This window comes from Ammospiza nelsoni, chromosome 8 (assembly GCF_027579445.1).
Source record: "Ammospiza nelsoni isolate bAmmNel1 chromosome 8, bAmmNel1.pri, whole genome shotgun sequence".
Classification (NCBI taxonomy): domain Eukaryota; kingdom Metazoa; phylum Chordata; class Aves; order Passeriformes; family Passerellidae; genus Ammospiza; species Ammospiza nelsoni.
Window position 1 is genome coordinate 24,584,788 of NC_080640.1, and position 16,424 is coordinate 24,601,211.

General features: G+C 40.8%; 1 protein-coding gene across 1 annotated transcript in view; it reads left to right on the plus strand.

Annotated features, from left to right (window-relative positions):
* The window catches only part of CSGALNACT2 (chondroitin sulfate N-acetylgalactosaminyltransferase 2), a 32,755-nt gene extending 17,090 nt beyond the window's left edge, over positions 1–15,665 (plus strand). Inside the window, exons 3-8 of the mRNA XM_059477375.1 lie at positions 7,176–7,392; positions 7,941–8,042; positions 9,588–9,766; positions 11,330–11,424; positions 12,452–12,533; positions 13,691–15,665. Coding sequence (XP_059333358.1) covers positions 7,176–7,392; positions 7,941–8,042; positions 9,588–9,766; positions 11,330–11,424; positions 12,452–12,533; positions 13,691–13,983 — 968 coding nt within the window. The 3' untranslated portion in view covers positions 13,984–15,665. The remainder of the gene's footprint in view (positions 1–7,175; positions 7,393–7,940; positions 8,043–9,587; positions 9,767–11,329; positions 11,425–12,451; positions 12,534–13,690) is intronic.
* Positions 15,666–16,424: the final 759 nt, after the last annotated feature.

Consider the following 16,424-nt stretch of genomic DNA (forward strand, 5'->3'; position numbering starts at 1 on the left):
TTTACTTACTTGAATGGAGTCTTGAAGAGTAATTGCACAATGAGAGCCTTTATTTCTGATGATGAGGATGTTACTGCTTCATTATCTTGTGTTTTTCATGGAGTAACAAATGCATTTCAGAAGAACTCATCACAAGAGATGTACTGGGGAAGCTCTATCTGCTTAAAATACATATGCATTTGTAATTGATTGTAGGCAAAGTCAGTGTGACACAGCTGATTAGGGTACTAAATAACTGAAAGACTTTCAGTGAAACTGATGGCACTGGGAGGGAGAAATTGATTGATCTTTCTCCTTCCAGACTAGTTAAACAATCCAGTATGAAGCTACATGGTTTTTCTTCACTCATCTCTGTGCCACTTTAGTTAATAGTCAGGCATTTGAGTTCCTTAGAGCTGGCACAGTCCTACTGGAGGGTGAGGTAGGCTGGGTTCCAGGCCTGTCAGCTGAAGAACCTGGTGTCCTGAATAGACCTTTCATGGTACACAGTTATGGGGTCTGCTGAGCTGTGCAGCCTTGAACTGTTCTCTTGTTTTCAGTTTTGTCTCAGTGCCTGTAAGTTTAATTGCAGAACACATTATTATAAAGGCCTATGTAGCAGTTAAACTTTGAACGCTTAGTGAGGCCCTTAAAAGGTGCAGTAGAGACAAATCCCTTAACAGGTGGCTTTCAGGGTGTGGTCTCCTGCAATGGAAATAAGTATTATCAAAAACTGCCCTAGTACCTCTTCTTCATAGTTACAGTAATAAATACAGTTCATGCTGCTATTAAAGACCAAAAGGTGGACCATGTTATAAGGCCATTACTATAGAAGGGCTTCTGAAGTGGGTACTGATAGCTGTATTATTAAGCAGACATGCTGGAGAAAGGTACCATAGGCCTTGAAATAATGGTTTCTTTCAGTCTTACATGATGTAATTGGTCTGTAGTGCAAAAAGTCTGTTTTTAACAGCTATTGTGTTTAAAGTTTGATGAAAGTACTGTTCTTCATTCCAGAAGGTGGTACAGGCCATGGAATCCATTCAGCTGGGTCAATGCAACACAGCCTGTGTTGGGCTCTTAGTACAGTTCTCATTTAAAACCCTATTGTTTTTTCCAGGGGTTATCATTCTTGGGCTTTATTTCTGCATTAAGTATTCAGCTGCTTTTCCATTGCTCTTTTAGATATTGCTTGTACTCAAGTGGATTTTTATTTTACCGTGACTGAAGTAGCTGTTGATTTTTTAGTGCACTGCCTTTAATGACAGACATTCAAGAAAGCAAGTAGTTTTAGGACCTTAGAATTACACTTCATACCTCTGCCTCTGTTCACACCAGAATTTGTTTTTGGAAATCAAACTCATTTCCTTTTGCTGTAAAGACAGTAACTTCAAACACAGGGTTGCAGGAACTATAGGGAAAGACAAGTCTTTAATGCTGCGTATGGGTGTGTTAGCAACCAGCCATAGTGTTATCTAGATCTATTAGTATCTGTCTTCAGACAGAAGTTGTGGATTGTGTGGGTATTCTGTGGGTTTTTTATGTGCAAATACTACTGGCTAATTTAGCCATCAAAAAAAGGCATCTTTTGAATGTTAGCATATATTTCTCCACCCCTGTTTTTCCTGCAGTCAGAGTTTAGAAGCAGACCCAGGCAGTGTTGGTGCACACAGGTCCCTTGCCCTGCAGCCCTGTAAACAGGCTCTAGCACTCTGCCTGTGCACCCCCTTTTGGTGGAAGTGCAGTTGGAAAGCTGATGCCATTCTGTTTATAAAATACTAGTCCCTTAAGCTGTCCTAAGCTGGTAGGATCAAAGTGCCCAGCAGGTTTGGGATACCAGCTGAAGTCAGAACAGGTCCTGTAACTGTCTTAAGAGCACATCCAAATTGTTGCTGGATTACTGTTGCTCATTTAGAGAAGCAGTTTTTAAAGTTGGCTTCAGTTGAGGCATGTAATTTAAGTTCTACATCCTCTTCAGTTGGTAATTATTTTGTAATAAGTGGTTTGTGACTAAAGCTAGAGTATTGTGCAATTTGAACCTGGAGGCTGAGAAACTTGGTGTGTGGATTATTTTTTTTTTTCGCTTCTGGGACAAAAGAGAAAACATGGTACTGCATTAGTTAATACATAACCATCATGTTTTGTGCTCAATATAGATAAGTTGATTTTATATTCTAACTTGCAGGATTTTTTTCCTCAAAACTACTACATATCTATATACAAAAACTTATCCACAAAACTGTACTGCAAGAAATTTTTATTCTGAAGCCTTCTAGCTTGTTACCTTAGCAGGCTATTTTTATATAGGTCAATATTTGGTTCTGGGAATTATGTCTGCTCTTTTTCTAGACTTGTGAAATAGTAGACTAAACTTTGAACCATGGAAATTTTTGTGATACAGACTTTCAGGCACACTCTCCTTAGGGAATTTGGTGACTGTTTAATTAAGTTTAGAACATCTTTACTTATAGATTATTTTACTTAATGGTGTCTTTTAATGTCTGTTGATTATGTCTGAAGGTCTTTCCTAGAATTGCCTCTGATGCCCAGTGAGTTCAGTATCATTGTCTTCATTTGAAAAAACATAAAGAATTTTTTTTCTTACTGTGTTTAGGATTTAATCTATACTGGAGTAACTTGAGACAAGTAATACTAATAACTTGAATTTTAAATTGATCTTTCTGTTTTAAAAATAAGAATTTCCTAAATAAACTTTTTTCTGAAAAAGTACACTTACCATAATATTTATGGTAGTCTGAATCTACTGATTTTTATTACTCTTAACACTGGGCAGGCCAAAAAAGTTCCACGTGCATGCTGATGGATGCCAACTTTCTTGTTGCACTCTGTGTTTTTGCAGTGTGTGCTCGGAGTAACTGTTCGTGCCTGACTGCAGGCTCAGCCCCTGTGGGCTCTGCACAGAGATGCTCTGCGTGGGGCAGGGAAGCTGTGTCCACAGCAGGGAGCACTCTGGCCAACTGCTGCCTGAACTCAGGTTACTTTTTTAGTGTTGCAAAACAGAGCAGTGATCCAGATCTGCTTTGGAATTCTGGTATGGCAGATCTGTCACAGCCACACCATGGTTATGTGCAGGCTTTGAGCAATAACACTAAGTAAAAAAAAAAAAAAGATTTCTAAGTGTGTATTACAACTACAAAGATAACTTTCTGAAAACTTCAAATTGTTTTTCACAAAGCTCAGTTGACTTGCTCTGCTGATGAAGGGAAAACCAGCAAATTCCTCAGCTGTGTTTGCTGTACCTGTTTTCCTTTGCAGCAACCCATAATGAAATTTCCAGAATTCTAATATTAACAGAAGAAAAATCTGACCTGAAAAACGTCTTGTTGTGCAGTTACTGTTTGATAAACCCTTTGAAGTGTTTTTTTTCTTAGTGTTTGCATTAGATCTAAGTGTATGAGAAACAAGAGTATCCTGTTCCCCCTGGATGAAGAGTATCCCTAGAGAGGATAAAAGATGCAATTTTACATATTTTCACAAGTGAATGGATTTAGGATTATGAACAATAGACCTAATTGCTGAACTGCATGTTCTAAGATAGTCCTCCATTAAAAATAGATTTCTTTGAGATCAGTATTTGATAATATTGAGAAATAGAGAGTAATTCAGAGGAGATAATAGTATTGCCTCTGTCTGTTCCCTTTCACCAGAAGCATGTGACATTGAGTCTTGAAGGGTGATTGAGGAGCCTTCATGGACACACTTCACTATCAGTGTAACTGGCTTATTTGGGTTTACATTTATCAGTGTAATTGGCTTTTTTAATCAAGAGATTACAAGCTCTTCCATTGCACAAATGTTTAAAATTAACTGTTGGAAAATAGAAGCACTAGCATGTTTTCAGAAGCTAATTGGCAATTAGCTAATTGCTAATAAAGGTCTTGTTATTGAAGATAACAGCAGTGCTGTTTGGGTCCATTTCTCTTGCTTCTGTGTTTCCAATTGAAACTGGGCAAAATCAGGGAACTTTCTTTAGGTCAGCATTGAAAAAGAAGCCTTCCCACCCCCACCCATCCTTGGAATGGCAAAATCCTTTATTCCCATGCTGCAAGCTTCCAAGTTTGTGCCATCCCCATAACAATGTGGACTGCTGGCCGTGCAAACAGCCCCTGCCTGTGTGCTGCATAGGACCAGCAACTGGCCACTGTCCTGGGAGCTTCAGTGGAGAGCTCTCATGCACACCAAAAGAACCAGATCCATCTGCACTCACAGACCAAACACTGCCGGGTAGTTGTAAAGCAAGTAATATTCAAGGCAATAGAAGAACAGCTTTTTTGGCTTTCATAGTAACTGATCCCCAGGATTCCTCTGTTTAATTTGTTTGGTGAGAAGCAGAACTTCTGCGAAGGGAGTAAAGCTTCATAGACCAGGAATAGCAGCTGTTAAATTATTTCTGCTGCTTTTTACCTCTTTGCTTGTGGAGTTCTCTTTTGGATGGCAGCCAGTGTATGCTAGTTGCAAGGTGAGATAACAGGTTTTATTAAATGAGTCAGTTCCAAGTGTTAAAAACTTGAATACACTTAGAAGTAAACCAGATATGGGTTCTTTTTCTGGCTGTTCTCAAATCTGGCTTCTGTGCATAGAGACTTTAGTCCCATAAAAGTATTCAAATTAGTAGATTAGCAACAGAAGCTACCTCGTAGCAAGGAGAATAACTCCAGCAGTAAATACTATTTAAAAGAAATGTAGCTCTGGTAGCATGTTGAGATTCAAAAGTTTGGAATCTTGTATCTCAACAATTGAATGTTGGCTAGACTCTATTCCAATTTGAATTTGCATATTAAGGTCTTTATGAAGTTATAGCAGTGGGCTTTGCTTTAGTTTAATTTTTTTAAAATTAGTCTAGAAAGTTTTGCTCTCTACTTCAGCCTTCTGTTGTAGACTGTCATCTAAGCTTATAGTTTGATTTAAGGTAAGCTATTGGCAGCTGGTATGCTTTTAAAAAACTTCACTTATGTTGTAAATGGTATTTTTTTCTGTAAACAGCTATTGGATAGCAGAGAAAATAGTAAAATATAAAATACTGAAGGTTGATTTCCCCAGGAGTCCTAGTCCAAAGTATTTGCTGCCTATTACATGAAAGTGTGATGTATGAGCACTGTGGTGCATCAGCTGCTCCATTAACCAAGGTGCTGTTTTCAGCTACAGTGCTGGAGTGTGCAGCACAATGAGTTGGAATGGAAAAGGGTTGAGAGGGATTTAAAATCTTCTGCTGCTTCTGGCAGTCAGCACTGTGGGCTTTCATTGTTTGAAACACCATTTTCAGTGCTTAATAATTAGTATTTAATTATTAGTAATTAATAATGATTTGAAAATAAGCATTAAAATGTGATGCATAATTATGCATCTCTGTGCTGACAAAAGCACAAATATGGATTTCAGTCTCTTAAAGGAGAGCATTGCAGAACTTTGTTCAAAGGGTTAAAGCCTCTCAGCTGAGAGCTTCAGTCTTCACTGACTTGCAGTGTGATGGACTGGAAGTGCATTGTCCACGAGACAGGCTGCATTACACAGCTGGGCATGGGAGGGCTGCAAGGAGCTTGCTGTAAAAGAGAGACTGCTGGGCAGAAGGAGGGAACATCAGTGAATGAAACTGGGTTTGGTTTGGGGATGGAGGCTGGAGCAGAGCAACACGGAGGTGGATTTAGAGAAAGGATTTTTTTCTTTGTGAATGGAATCTGGGATATAAAGAAAGAAGTTAGGTCAAGGTGGTATGCACATTCCTTTGCTTCTTGTGTTGAAAGAGAAGGGAACATGGAGAATACTTGCCTGGGCAGAGGGAGGGACACAAAGCTCTGTCATCCCTTCTTTCTGGTTCCTGAGACAGTCAAACTCAAGGTGCTCTAAGGTGAGAGCTGCTTCCTTTGCATACTTTGTCTGGTGTTGATTTCAGTTGCAAAAAAAGACAACAAAAAGGACACTTAACAATGCTGGGTACAAAAGAGAGCCTTTTGTGTCACTGGTATGGTTTGCCTGCTCTGTGGCCTGCCACCAGCTGCTTTCTGGGCGGGAGCCTGGGAGGGATTTCAGCTGCTGAGGAGACTGGCTTGGAGAAGGGGCAGTTCAGGCAGCCAGGTGCAAGGAAATGCAGCGTGTTAGGGCAGGGGTGTGCATCCCTCCCACTTGGGAACGTACAGCTCTTTGTAGCTTTCTCTATGGTCTGGGTGGCCACTTAACTGGAATGTTATGCCAGTTCATGGTGTAGCTTGTGATTCTTCTGGATAATACATCTTTTTCTTGCTGGTGAGAGGAAAGCAGAGATGGGATGAACGTATGTCATTTTTGTTGGAGGATTTTTCCTGTCATCATTTCTTACTCTCAGGTTAGCATAGATATGGAATGATGAGCCTCAGTCCTTTCCTGTGTGATGTCAAATTAGAGTCTGTTGGTTTAACTTCCTTCTTTGATGGCCCTTAAAGGCCCATGTTCTGAAAGGGCCAGATTTTTTTCTACCCATTTGGAGTAAAATATCTCTCAACAGATAGTCCTGTTTCTGGAGGGACTAGCACTTTGGTCCTAAAGTGTGACAGCCACATAGAAAAACTTCTGCCTATGTCCTTAGAAGACTATGGGTTAGTAAAGTACCACTTATTTGTCAGATAGAAAACATTAATTACTGGTCAGCAGTGAAAACAATTTGAAAGCATTCCAGCATTATCACACAGTTGTTTTGTTTAAATGCCACATGTCAGATTTTGCAGACTTTGTCAAGCAATTACTGTCATTTGTTCTGCCCACAGAACAAATTTTGCTTTTCTTGTGGTGATTACTGGCCAGATGATCTCAGATTTTACTGTGGGCTAGCTCAGTGCTAGATGCTTACTGAAGGGCTTAAGAACAGGTAATATGAGACTTCAGCCATCCTTTTCATTAGTAATTAGCTGAATTCCCTTTTTGTTGGGAAGACCCAACTCCAATAGAGGAATTGGCGTAGGACCATGAAACCTGTCTCTAAGAAGTAGGGGAAGCTGGAGTTAATTTGGGATTGTTTCTCAGGTCTGACTAAAATGGTAGAAAGGTGACTGTGATGGATAACCCTTTGTGGACATTTCCTATAGTTTTAGGAGAAACCCAGAAGCTTTGCCCTCACTTCTTTAGTTGTAAAGAGAACCAGTGTGTCTGAAATAAAACTGCTGGGATCTTTGACTTTGATATGACTTCTGTGACTTATTCTTCAGGTTACTATCGTACAGAGAGAGATAAGGGGACACAATATGAGCTGTTTTATAAGAAGATGGATGGCATGGAGTACAGGCATGTCACCTTGTTCCGACCTTTTGGACCCCTCATGAAAGTGAAGAGTGAAACAATTGATATTTCTAGATCGATCATTAACGTTATTGTTCCTCTTGCTGGAAGAACTGAGGCATTTGCACAATTTATGCAAAACTTTAGGTAGGTGCATGAGATTTTATAGTGAGCTATGTTCCTGATTTTCAGTATTTTGTTTTGTTTTCAAAGTGAATTCCTGTTCTGGTTGAGTTGCAGCAGAGCTAATGATTCCAACATTGTGTGCGACTGCCTTGGGATGTTTTTAATTGAACCTACTGTATGGAGAAAACATTCCTTCTAAAAGGGCTTAAGAGATTCTCTAATTGCAGCAAAATGACCAAAAGTCAGAGTCATTGTGAACCTGGACACAGATGATTTTGAACATAATTTGTGTATTTGCATCAGTTGGGGAGTGCCTGTTTATAAAAGAAGGTATTGGAATGTGACACACAGTATTGGAATGTGACACACAGTATTGGAACCTTCTGATGTAAATGGGCAAGATGGGGAAAGAAGGGAAAGCATCTCTTCTTGTTTTCTCTGAAGCCATTTGATGATGGCCAGAATACTTCAATCTGCTAATTCTTTTTAATGCTGTAGCTTTTAAGTACCTAAAGTTTTTTGTTGTGTTTCAGGTATTTACTAATATCAGCTTATCTTTGTGCTTACAGGGATGTGTGCATTCATCAGGATAAGCGTGTTCACCTCACAGTGGTGTACTTTGGACAAGATGGTCTATCAGAAGTGAAAAGCATCCTAGAATCTGTGGCTAGGTAAGTATGTCAATCCAACATCAGTCAGTAAAACTGGCATTTTAAACAGCTTTTAAAAAAGAATGAAGAAATAAACCAAATAAAGCTAATACTCCAACACAGGTTACTGAGAAATTCATTATTTATTTACTGTACCCTATTTATGGTTGCCATTTTACAGCTTAGGTTGCAAAAGTTTCCTGAAGACTACTAAAAATCAAGTTATAGCCAGAAAAGACTTTGAGGCTTCTATCTGACAGTCCCAAAAACAACAGGGATGAGTTTTGCAGTGGATATTCAGTCATGCTAACAGATTGATTAGAGTTGAAGTTCTTTGGAACTGGGATGTACATTTTAATACCTCACTGGAGAAACAATTTTATTTAATTATAAGGAAGAGAAATGTAGTAGTCAAAGTTGGCTTGTACTTACTCTCAGCTGTAAAATAACTTTAAGCAGGGTTCATCATGGCTGTCTCAGCATTACATCAGTAAAATTCACAAACGTGTCTTTTATGGTTTTTGTTCCAGAGAGATGGGACAGGTGTCAGCATCCTTCACCCTATAGCCAAGGGGCTCCTTCACCACCTGAGCTCTTGCACCCATCCCTGAGCTGGGAGCCTCCTTGAGCTCTGGTGTGGTCCCTGTCTCAGGATGCTGGCCAGGCTCCTCCCCATGGCACAGACTAGGCACAGGCTGCTTTGTCACCAGCTTGGAGGTGTGATGGAGAGCTGGCCTGATACTTAAGGGCATCTCGTAGGAAGGGAGGAGAGAATTTCTGCATTTGCTGCTGCAGTCTCCCTAGCACCTGCTGTGTGCTGTACCCCTCCATTTTTGAGGCCTGTGCTGCCTGCCCTGCTCCCTGTGAGATGTCCCTCAGAGCAGTGACTCAGTGCTGCAGGCTCGCTGGCCATTTACCAGATTCAGTGTCTTTTTAGTGGTGCTGCTGTTGACTATCTTCACTCTGTTCTCTTCAAGCATTGTCCTCTGAAGTGTCTCTGAAGCAGACACTTAACTTTGCTTGAAGATGTTCTCTGAGTGTGTTTCCAGTCTCCTTTGGCTGCTCCTTCCCTCTTCTGCTGGCAGTACAGGCATGTGTGCTAGTGGTGACCCGTGAAGAGAAGCAGAGTGCCTGGCTTGTGGTGGCACTGTCACACAGGTGGCCTTTGCCCCATGAGTCTGGTCATGCCAGCACTCTGGCTTCCTGTTTGCCCTCTTCTCTGAGCTAGTGAAGACAGATATTTCTGTTGGTCAGGTTTGTGGGGACAAATTTTAGATGCCATTGTAGCTCATGGAGTGTTTTGATTCATGTCAGTTAACAAAAGGCCTTTTAATCTGTCTGAATGATTAAACATGAAGTTACAAAGACTGATCTCTGTCATTTTACAAGGCTTAAAATTAAAATAGACAACTAAGTGTAACATTTTTTTTCTCATTCTGATCATATAACTGTTTTTCTTTTTAAATTTCTGGAATGAAATTCCTGTAAAGTACTAAAAAACCTATCAGTGGTCCCTCTGCCCCTCCCCACAGATTGATTTTGGGTTTGGCTCTGTTTTTCTTGTAGAGAAACTGACTTCAACAATTACACGCTTGTCTCTCTGAATGAGGAATTCAACCGGGGCCGAGGACTCGACATGGGTGCCAGAGCCTGGGAGAAGGGCGAGGTGCTGATGTTCTTCTGTGATGTTGATGTTTATTTCACAGCTGAGTTCCTCAACAGCTGCCGCTTAAACGCTGAGCCCGGTACGTTCCCCTGTTGTTGCTGGAAGGGAGCCTTGTCACCCTGACTTCAGCTGACCTGTGCTGGGCATGGAGAAAACAAGGAAAACTCAGCTAGAATGGTGGGGCTTATTCAGTACCTCACACCCTGGAAAACTAATCACACTCTGCACAAAAGGCAATAACATTCACACTGAGAAATAACTTCTGCCTTAGTGTAGCTTGTTTTAAGAAGATGTCTTTTTTTGTACAACATACAGTTTTCGTGTTTTCTTCAGATTTAGTTTTCTGAAAGAAAGCTGGACAACTTAATTACTGTAACAATTAGACTGCATGTAAATCTGTATCACAAAACTCAGAGTAACACTCTACAGTGGAAGAGGACTCCAAGTTTGGTTTATCTCTTCTCACACGTGTATGGCCAAGACATGTCACAAAGGAATGGTTTTCAGTAGAGCTACAGTGTGCTCTGTGTGGAACCTGAGCTCATGTTCCACTGTTCCATCCCAAGCTCTGAAATATTGATTGTTTTTCTAAGTTTGTGTGATGCTTGCTTGTTCTACAAGCTTCTGCCGAGAAGGGTAAAGCTTTCTTGAGTTAACAAGCATGCTACCGAAGATTTCCTTCTGTCAAACTGTTTGGGTTCTTTTTTTAATGCTTACTCTTGTTTCAAATTTGTTGCAGTCAGAAACCATTTTCTCCAAATGTTAATTTGGAATCAATAGATGTTTTTTCTTCACCTAACAAGCAGGCAAGAAAATTCCTCCAAAGCCAGATATTTGGGTTCTGTTTCTTGATTTTTCTTTCATTCCTGTCTGTCTCTGTTCTTTATGAAACAAGTTGTATAAATAATGGGAAAAATTTTGGAGAGGAGTATTTTGTGAGCTTTAACGAGAAAGAGTTCAAGACACTCCTTGAAATTCATACTGGCAGTTTGTCACCTTTGTTTTAAATGAGATCTGAAAATGCTGCTCACTCCTTCAGAGTTCATGCCCAAGTCAGGATAGTGAATATTCTTGTGGACTGTTGTTGTCAATACTTTTGCAGCATTGGTGATGCAAGACATTAGTGGAAAAATATTTACCTGGCTTCTACAAGAGACACAGAACTGGTGTTTTCAGCATAGTCAGGATTCTCATGATGCTTGATGCCCTTGCAGGATATCCTGGGAGCACCTGCTTTTACATGTTTGTGGACAGAGATAAATTCATAAAATTTAATAATGCAAAGTGTTACTTGCATTTGATTAGTTTTACTGCATATCATTATTGCAGGAATTTTTCAGTCACCTGGAATGATACTGAGATATCTAATATTTTATATAAGCATGTATAACTATATATAAAAGTTAATCCAGTGTAATATGTATAATATGCATAGATATGTATTTTTTTTAATCCTAAGGGCTCTGCTCCACTGGATGTTACAGGCTTCCTAGGTGGGAAATCTTAGCAGCTAGAACTTGTTTTTATTTATTTCCACTAGAGGCCTAATAGGTAATCTCTTCCATAAAAAGAGTGTTTCTGGTTTCTTTTTGCCTTCAGAAAGCATGCCCACAGTGAGTAACAATTATCTTTTGACTTCCAGGGAAAAAAGTTTTCTATCCTGTGGTATTCAGCCTTTACAATCCTGCTATTGTCTATGCCAACCAAGAAATACCACCTCCTGTGGAGCAGCAATTGGTAAGCAGCTTGCTTTATTCTGGGTAGAATTAGGTGTGCTTTGTATTAAAACAAAAGTAAGTCTAACTTAATAGTCTGTTTGGGATATCTTGTGACCTTTGGCACTGCATATCTAAACAGTTTTCTCCATTATGGACAAAGCACTGGGAAAAAACCTTCCCCCTAGTTTAAAAGAAGTAATTGCAATTAACCAAATGAAGTTGGTAGTTCTGATCTGCTGCTTATTGTGGCTTGACAAGCCAGTCTTTTAGGAGGATGGTGGCATTGCATGGCTGCAACTTTCATCTTATGTTCCAGCAAACAAAGCATTGGTGAAAGGCAAAAACCTCTGAATGAAGTGTCCAGTCTGGCTCTCTTTTGAGAGACTGCATGGATGAAATTGGGTTTTGCAGCTTATACTTCTGAGATGGACAGGTTTAGAAGAGGAAAAGAAGAGAGTAGTATGAAGAAGAGCTGTATTAAAAGAGAAACATAATAGCCCTCATTCCCTACGCTGTTTGCAAGGATCCTGCTGAAAGCCAGAGGGAAGGTTTTGCATAGTCTTGGATAATCACAGCTGAGAGAGGAGTGATCTGCCTGACAGCTCTTCTGTCCACTCTTTTAAACTTAACAGTATTATGGTTTTGACTTCAATCACAAAGCTTACTTTTCACGTCATATCGGATCAAGAGACAAATGTGGCCTTAGAAAATGGGTAGGAAATGGAGTGTTGGGAACAGATGATTTAGCCATGGGCTCATTTAGTGCTTGGTCTGGGCAGATACATAGAAAATAGAGGGGTGCAGCAGAAACTGCTGTGGAAACTGCTGTGAGGTCGAGTGGAATTGGAAGGCAGAGGGTGAAGTGAGCTGCAGGTTGCTGGGAAGCCCCCCATGAGTGCATGACACAGAAATACCAGAAGTGTTACTATGCTCTATCCTGCCCTGAACAAATGATGGGAAGAGCTTAGCTTTCTGCAAAAACCAAGTGCAGTGTACCTCCTTGGTTGTATTGTACATTTCAAAATTGTACTGGTTTAAAATTGCAGGTGCACAAGAAGGATTCTGGTTTCTGGAGGGATTTTGGCTTTGGGATGACTTGTCAATATCGGACAGACTTTCTGACTGTTGGTAAGATGAGACTAAAAATAAAAATTGTGTGTTTAAAAAGTGATTCTCTGGTCTTAACTAATGACAGGAAAGTAATACATTTATTTCTTGTATTATTTCCCCAGGCCCAGCAGTCAGACTTGCTTGACAAGTTTGACCAATGAGATAAATTAGCTTTTCTGGATTTTGATGTCCCATCTGTTGAGTGTATCAAAAGACACAATAGTTTTAGTAGAAACATTTAATTTTAGAATTTTTTTAAATAGTGGTGGGGTTTTTTTTTTTTGGTCCTTTGTGTCTGTCTGAAGCAAATGAATCAAGTTTAAGAAACATGTCACTCAAATAAGCCATTCACATAGACAAGAAGCATTCAAATCCTTTCTTTTTAATAACCTAGAGAAGTTGAATACAGTTGTTGGAGTCTTTAGCAACGTGCTTTGCCCCCCCTTGTGGCATGTTCTTAAAACTGAGAACAGCTTGGTGTGCTTAAATGTGGAGGATAGTGCTGAGCATAGTCTGCCAGAAGATGTAAATCTGCCAGAAGATGCAGTGACACAGCCCTGCGTGCTGTCTGGTGCCTTGAATGCAGGCTGATTGCTAAGAGCAGTCACACTGCCATCTGGATGGTAGTGCTAAATGAGGACTGCATAATTCTGGAGTTTTGAAATTGTACAGGAGCCTGGGTTGCTCTTCACTCTAGTCCTGGAAAAACAAGAGAACTTAAAATGGTGAACCGTGTTCCTTTCCTTAGTCCAGCCTCTTGAATTGTGACCTGTGGAGTAATTGCTGGCATTGTTAGAGAGGATTTCTCATATGGGCATGACTGCTTCCTTTTCCAGCTGCTAAAATCCATTATGCTTCCTAAAAATAATTCAAAACCATACCAAGTGAGGTTTGCCTACAGTTTTCTGCAGCTGTCACATGGGATGTCATGCATAATGCAGTTTGGAGACACTGCTCTAAGAGACTTTCTGAAGTCAGCAGATCTGTGTCCTGGGCAGTTCCCACCACAAAGGATGTGCTATCCTTGAAGCTCCTGTCCCTCTGATTGGCATGCCATGGCATGGGAAGCTTAGCTAATTGCTACAGAATTTCTGGAACGTCATCTGGTAACAGGTTAGGCATGAAGCGTTGCTGTCCTTGCCCGTGTGCCCAGGTAACGATTTGTGTCTCTGCAGGGGGCTTTGACTTGGAGGTGAAGGGCTGGGGCGGCGAGGACGTTCACCTGTACAGGAAGTACCTGCACGGGGAGCTGGTGGTGGTCAGGACGCCGGTGCCCGGGCTGTTCCACCTGTGGCACGAGAAGCACTGCGCCGACGAGCTGACCCCCGAGCAGTACCGCATGTGCATCCAGTCCAAGGCCATGAACGAGGCGTCGCACTCGCACCTGGGCATGCTGGTGTTCCGCGAGGAGATCGAGGCGCACCTGCGCAAGCAGGCCTACAGGACTAACAGCGAGGCCGCGGGCTGAGGGGCTGAGCCCGGGGACTTCGCTCTCAACCAGCACCGCTCTACAGCCTTAATGCAGCTCACAAACACAGTGCCTCTCTTTTTCAGTGAAGAACAGCTTAGAGGGTTTTTGGTTCTCGTGTTTGTTTTCCCAGTAATCCTTTGACTGATACCCACATGTGTGAGTTCAAGCACCTCAGCTAAATTGGAGGGCCCACGTAGTTCAAGGAAAGTGTCTTCAGTGTCGACTGGAAAAATCTCTGGAATGTACAATTCAACACTTTTCCATGTGGTACATCTCTGTTCTTATGTTTGCATTCTTTTGAGAATTAAATGAAAAAATCTTTCGTGTCTTGAGTATTTTCAGTCTGTATGGCTCACTGCACTGTGACTTTAGAAGGATCCTATACTTAGACTCCATTGTAGAAACAAGAGAAAGGTGGGGGAAAATAATCTCACCATGAAAGGTACATGGACGTGTGGTGCAGGGTGCTGATTCCACAGCAAGGGCTTGTGCCTCATTTGCTGTATAACAGACATTGACATGGTTGAATAGAGAATAATTTGGGGGGTGGGAATGAAGATCCTTTTAAGTGGAATTTTAGAGCATATAATGGAAGTTCACACTGTGAAGGAAATGCCACATTCTTATTTCAGTGATGGAAGTTGGGAACATTCCAGCTTGGTGTTTCTGTGCCTGCTCTTTTCCCACACTAGATGCCATATCCCTTCTATAAACTGAGCTGTGCTATTAAACTTGTTTGCTTAAATATTTTTGGCCTTCACTCCTTCTTATTCCAAGGCCCTGCCTATGTATCTCATCCTTTAAGTTGAGGAACCACCTTTTCATTCCCATATTAATTTATTAGAGGCCTGTTTGCTGTTATGCCAATATTTTCCGTGTGCATTCTTTCTCTTTTGGGCATTCGTCTGACATGTTTTTGTAAGGTGTCCTATACTCATAGTTGTTTCAGTGGCTGAAAAAGCAAGTGCTATTACAGTCTTTCTTTATACCATGCTCTTCATTATACTGATCATCCTAGCAGCCTTACTTTTTCAGTTTGCAGATGTTTTAGGGTTTTGGTTTTGGTTCTTTTTCCTCTGGGTCAGTTTTTTTTTGTTTGTTTTTTTTTTTTTTCTGGTTTTTCTTTTGTTTATTGAATTTTTTTGAGCATGTTTAAACAGAATTATGCTGTGGTCTCATTAGTGCCTTGTACAGTGGCACTACTACTTTGGTACTTACCTTTTGGGTGTTTTGGGATGCATAAACAGTACAAATGCAGGCAGGTCATTTTTCTCCATGTTGTCTTATATGATACCGTATGGCATGCCTCGTTTTTTAATACATTTGTTTATAGAATGAATGCAGAGAATGCTAATTCAGTGGTTAAACCATTTGCATGGTTTCTGCTGAATTTTCATACTAGTTGCAAACCTTTCTCAAACCAGGTAATTAAGATCTGTTTATGGGTTTATTTTGCTCAAGAATTCTGAAGATTTAATGATTGATTTCTGAATAGCAGATATGCTGTGCAAATAGTTCTGGGCACTGATCCTTTTTTATATGTATATAAAATTTGCCTTTATGTAACTTATTGTGGAGAACAGTGTACTGTATTGTACTTAGAGTGAAGAGAATGCATTGCAGGACTTCTTGCAATTTATATTCTCAGTATAATAAATGGAATTTCTGCATTTTAGAAATTGTTTTAAGCTGTTTCTTTGAAATATGTTTTTACAATAACATTGTATAGAGCATAACACACTGGATTCAAATAATATTTGCTGTGAGAAGTTCAACCAGCTCAGTTTTGCATCTCAGGTTCTACCCAGACCAGATACCAGAGTTTGTTCCTTGGACAACTTAAATTTACACCAGATTTACCTCACTTGGATACCTCGGTTGTTGCTAACAAAAATTGTAGGGTCCTGGCGAGGACAAGAGGAAATACATTGGTGTTATGACTTGGGGTAAAGATACAAGTGGGGCACTCTCCTGAGACTCCAGCCTTTAAAACTCCAGGGCAGCTGCTGCTGTCCTGGCTGCACAAGAAAAATCTATTCCAAATTGCCTCTCCCTGGCACCAGCGCTGCTTGGCAGCCCTGGAGTGGACACAGAGCTAGGGCAAGGCCCAGCATTGCTGCACCGCAGCTCTCAGATCCTGCCTCAGGAGGATGCACTTGTCCCAGTTCTCATGTTTTGGAAACATGGCAGAGTGCTGATAGCCAGGTGTCTCAGGTTCTGCTGTTTTCCACTGCGTGGTTGTGCTTATCAGCAACAGCGAGGGAGATCGGTGTCAGTGTCCCCATCTGGGTGATGAAAGCCGATGTGTGGTGGTGATGGGGGAGGTCTGGAGATGAATGGAGTCACCAGGAACCACTTGGGAAACTTTTTTTCCATTCAGTATCCCAAAAGGTAGAAGCAAATGCATTGGGGTTAAAAGGAAGTCAGAACACTTAGAA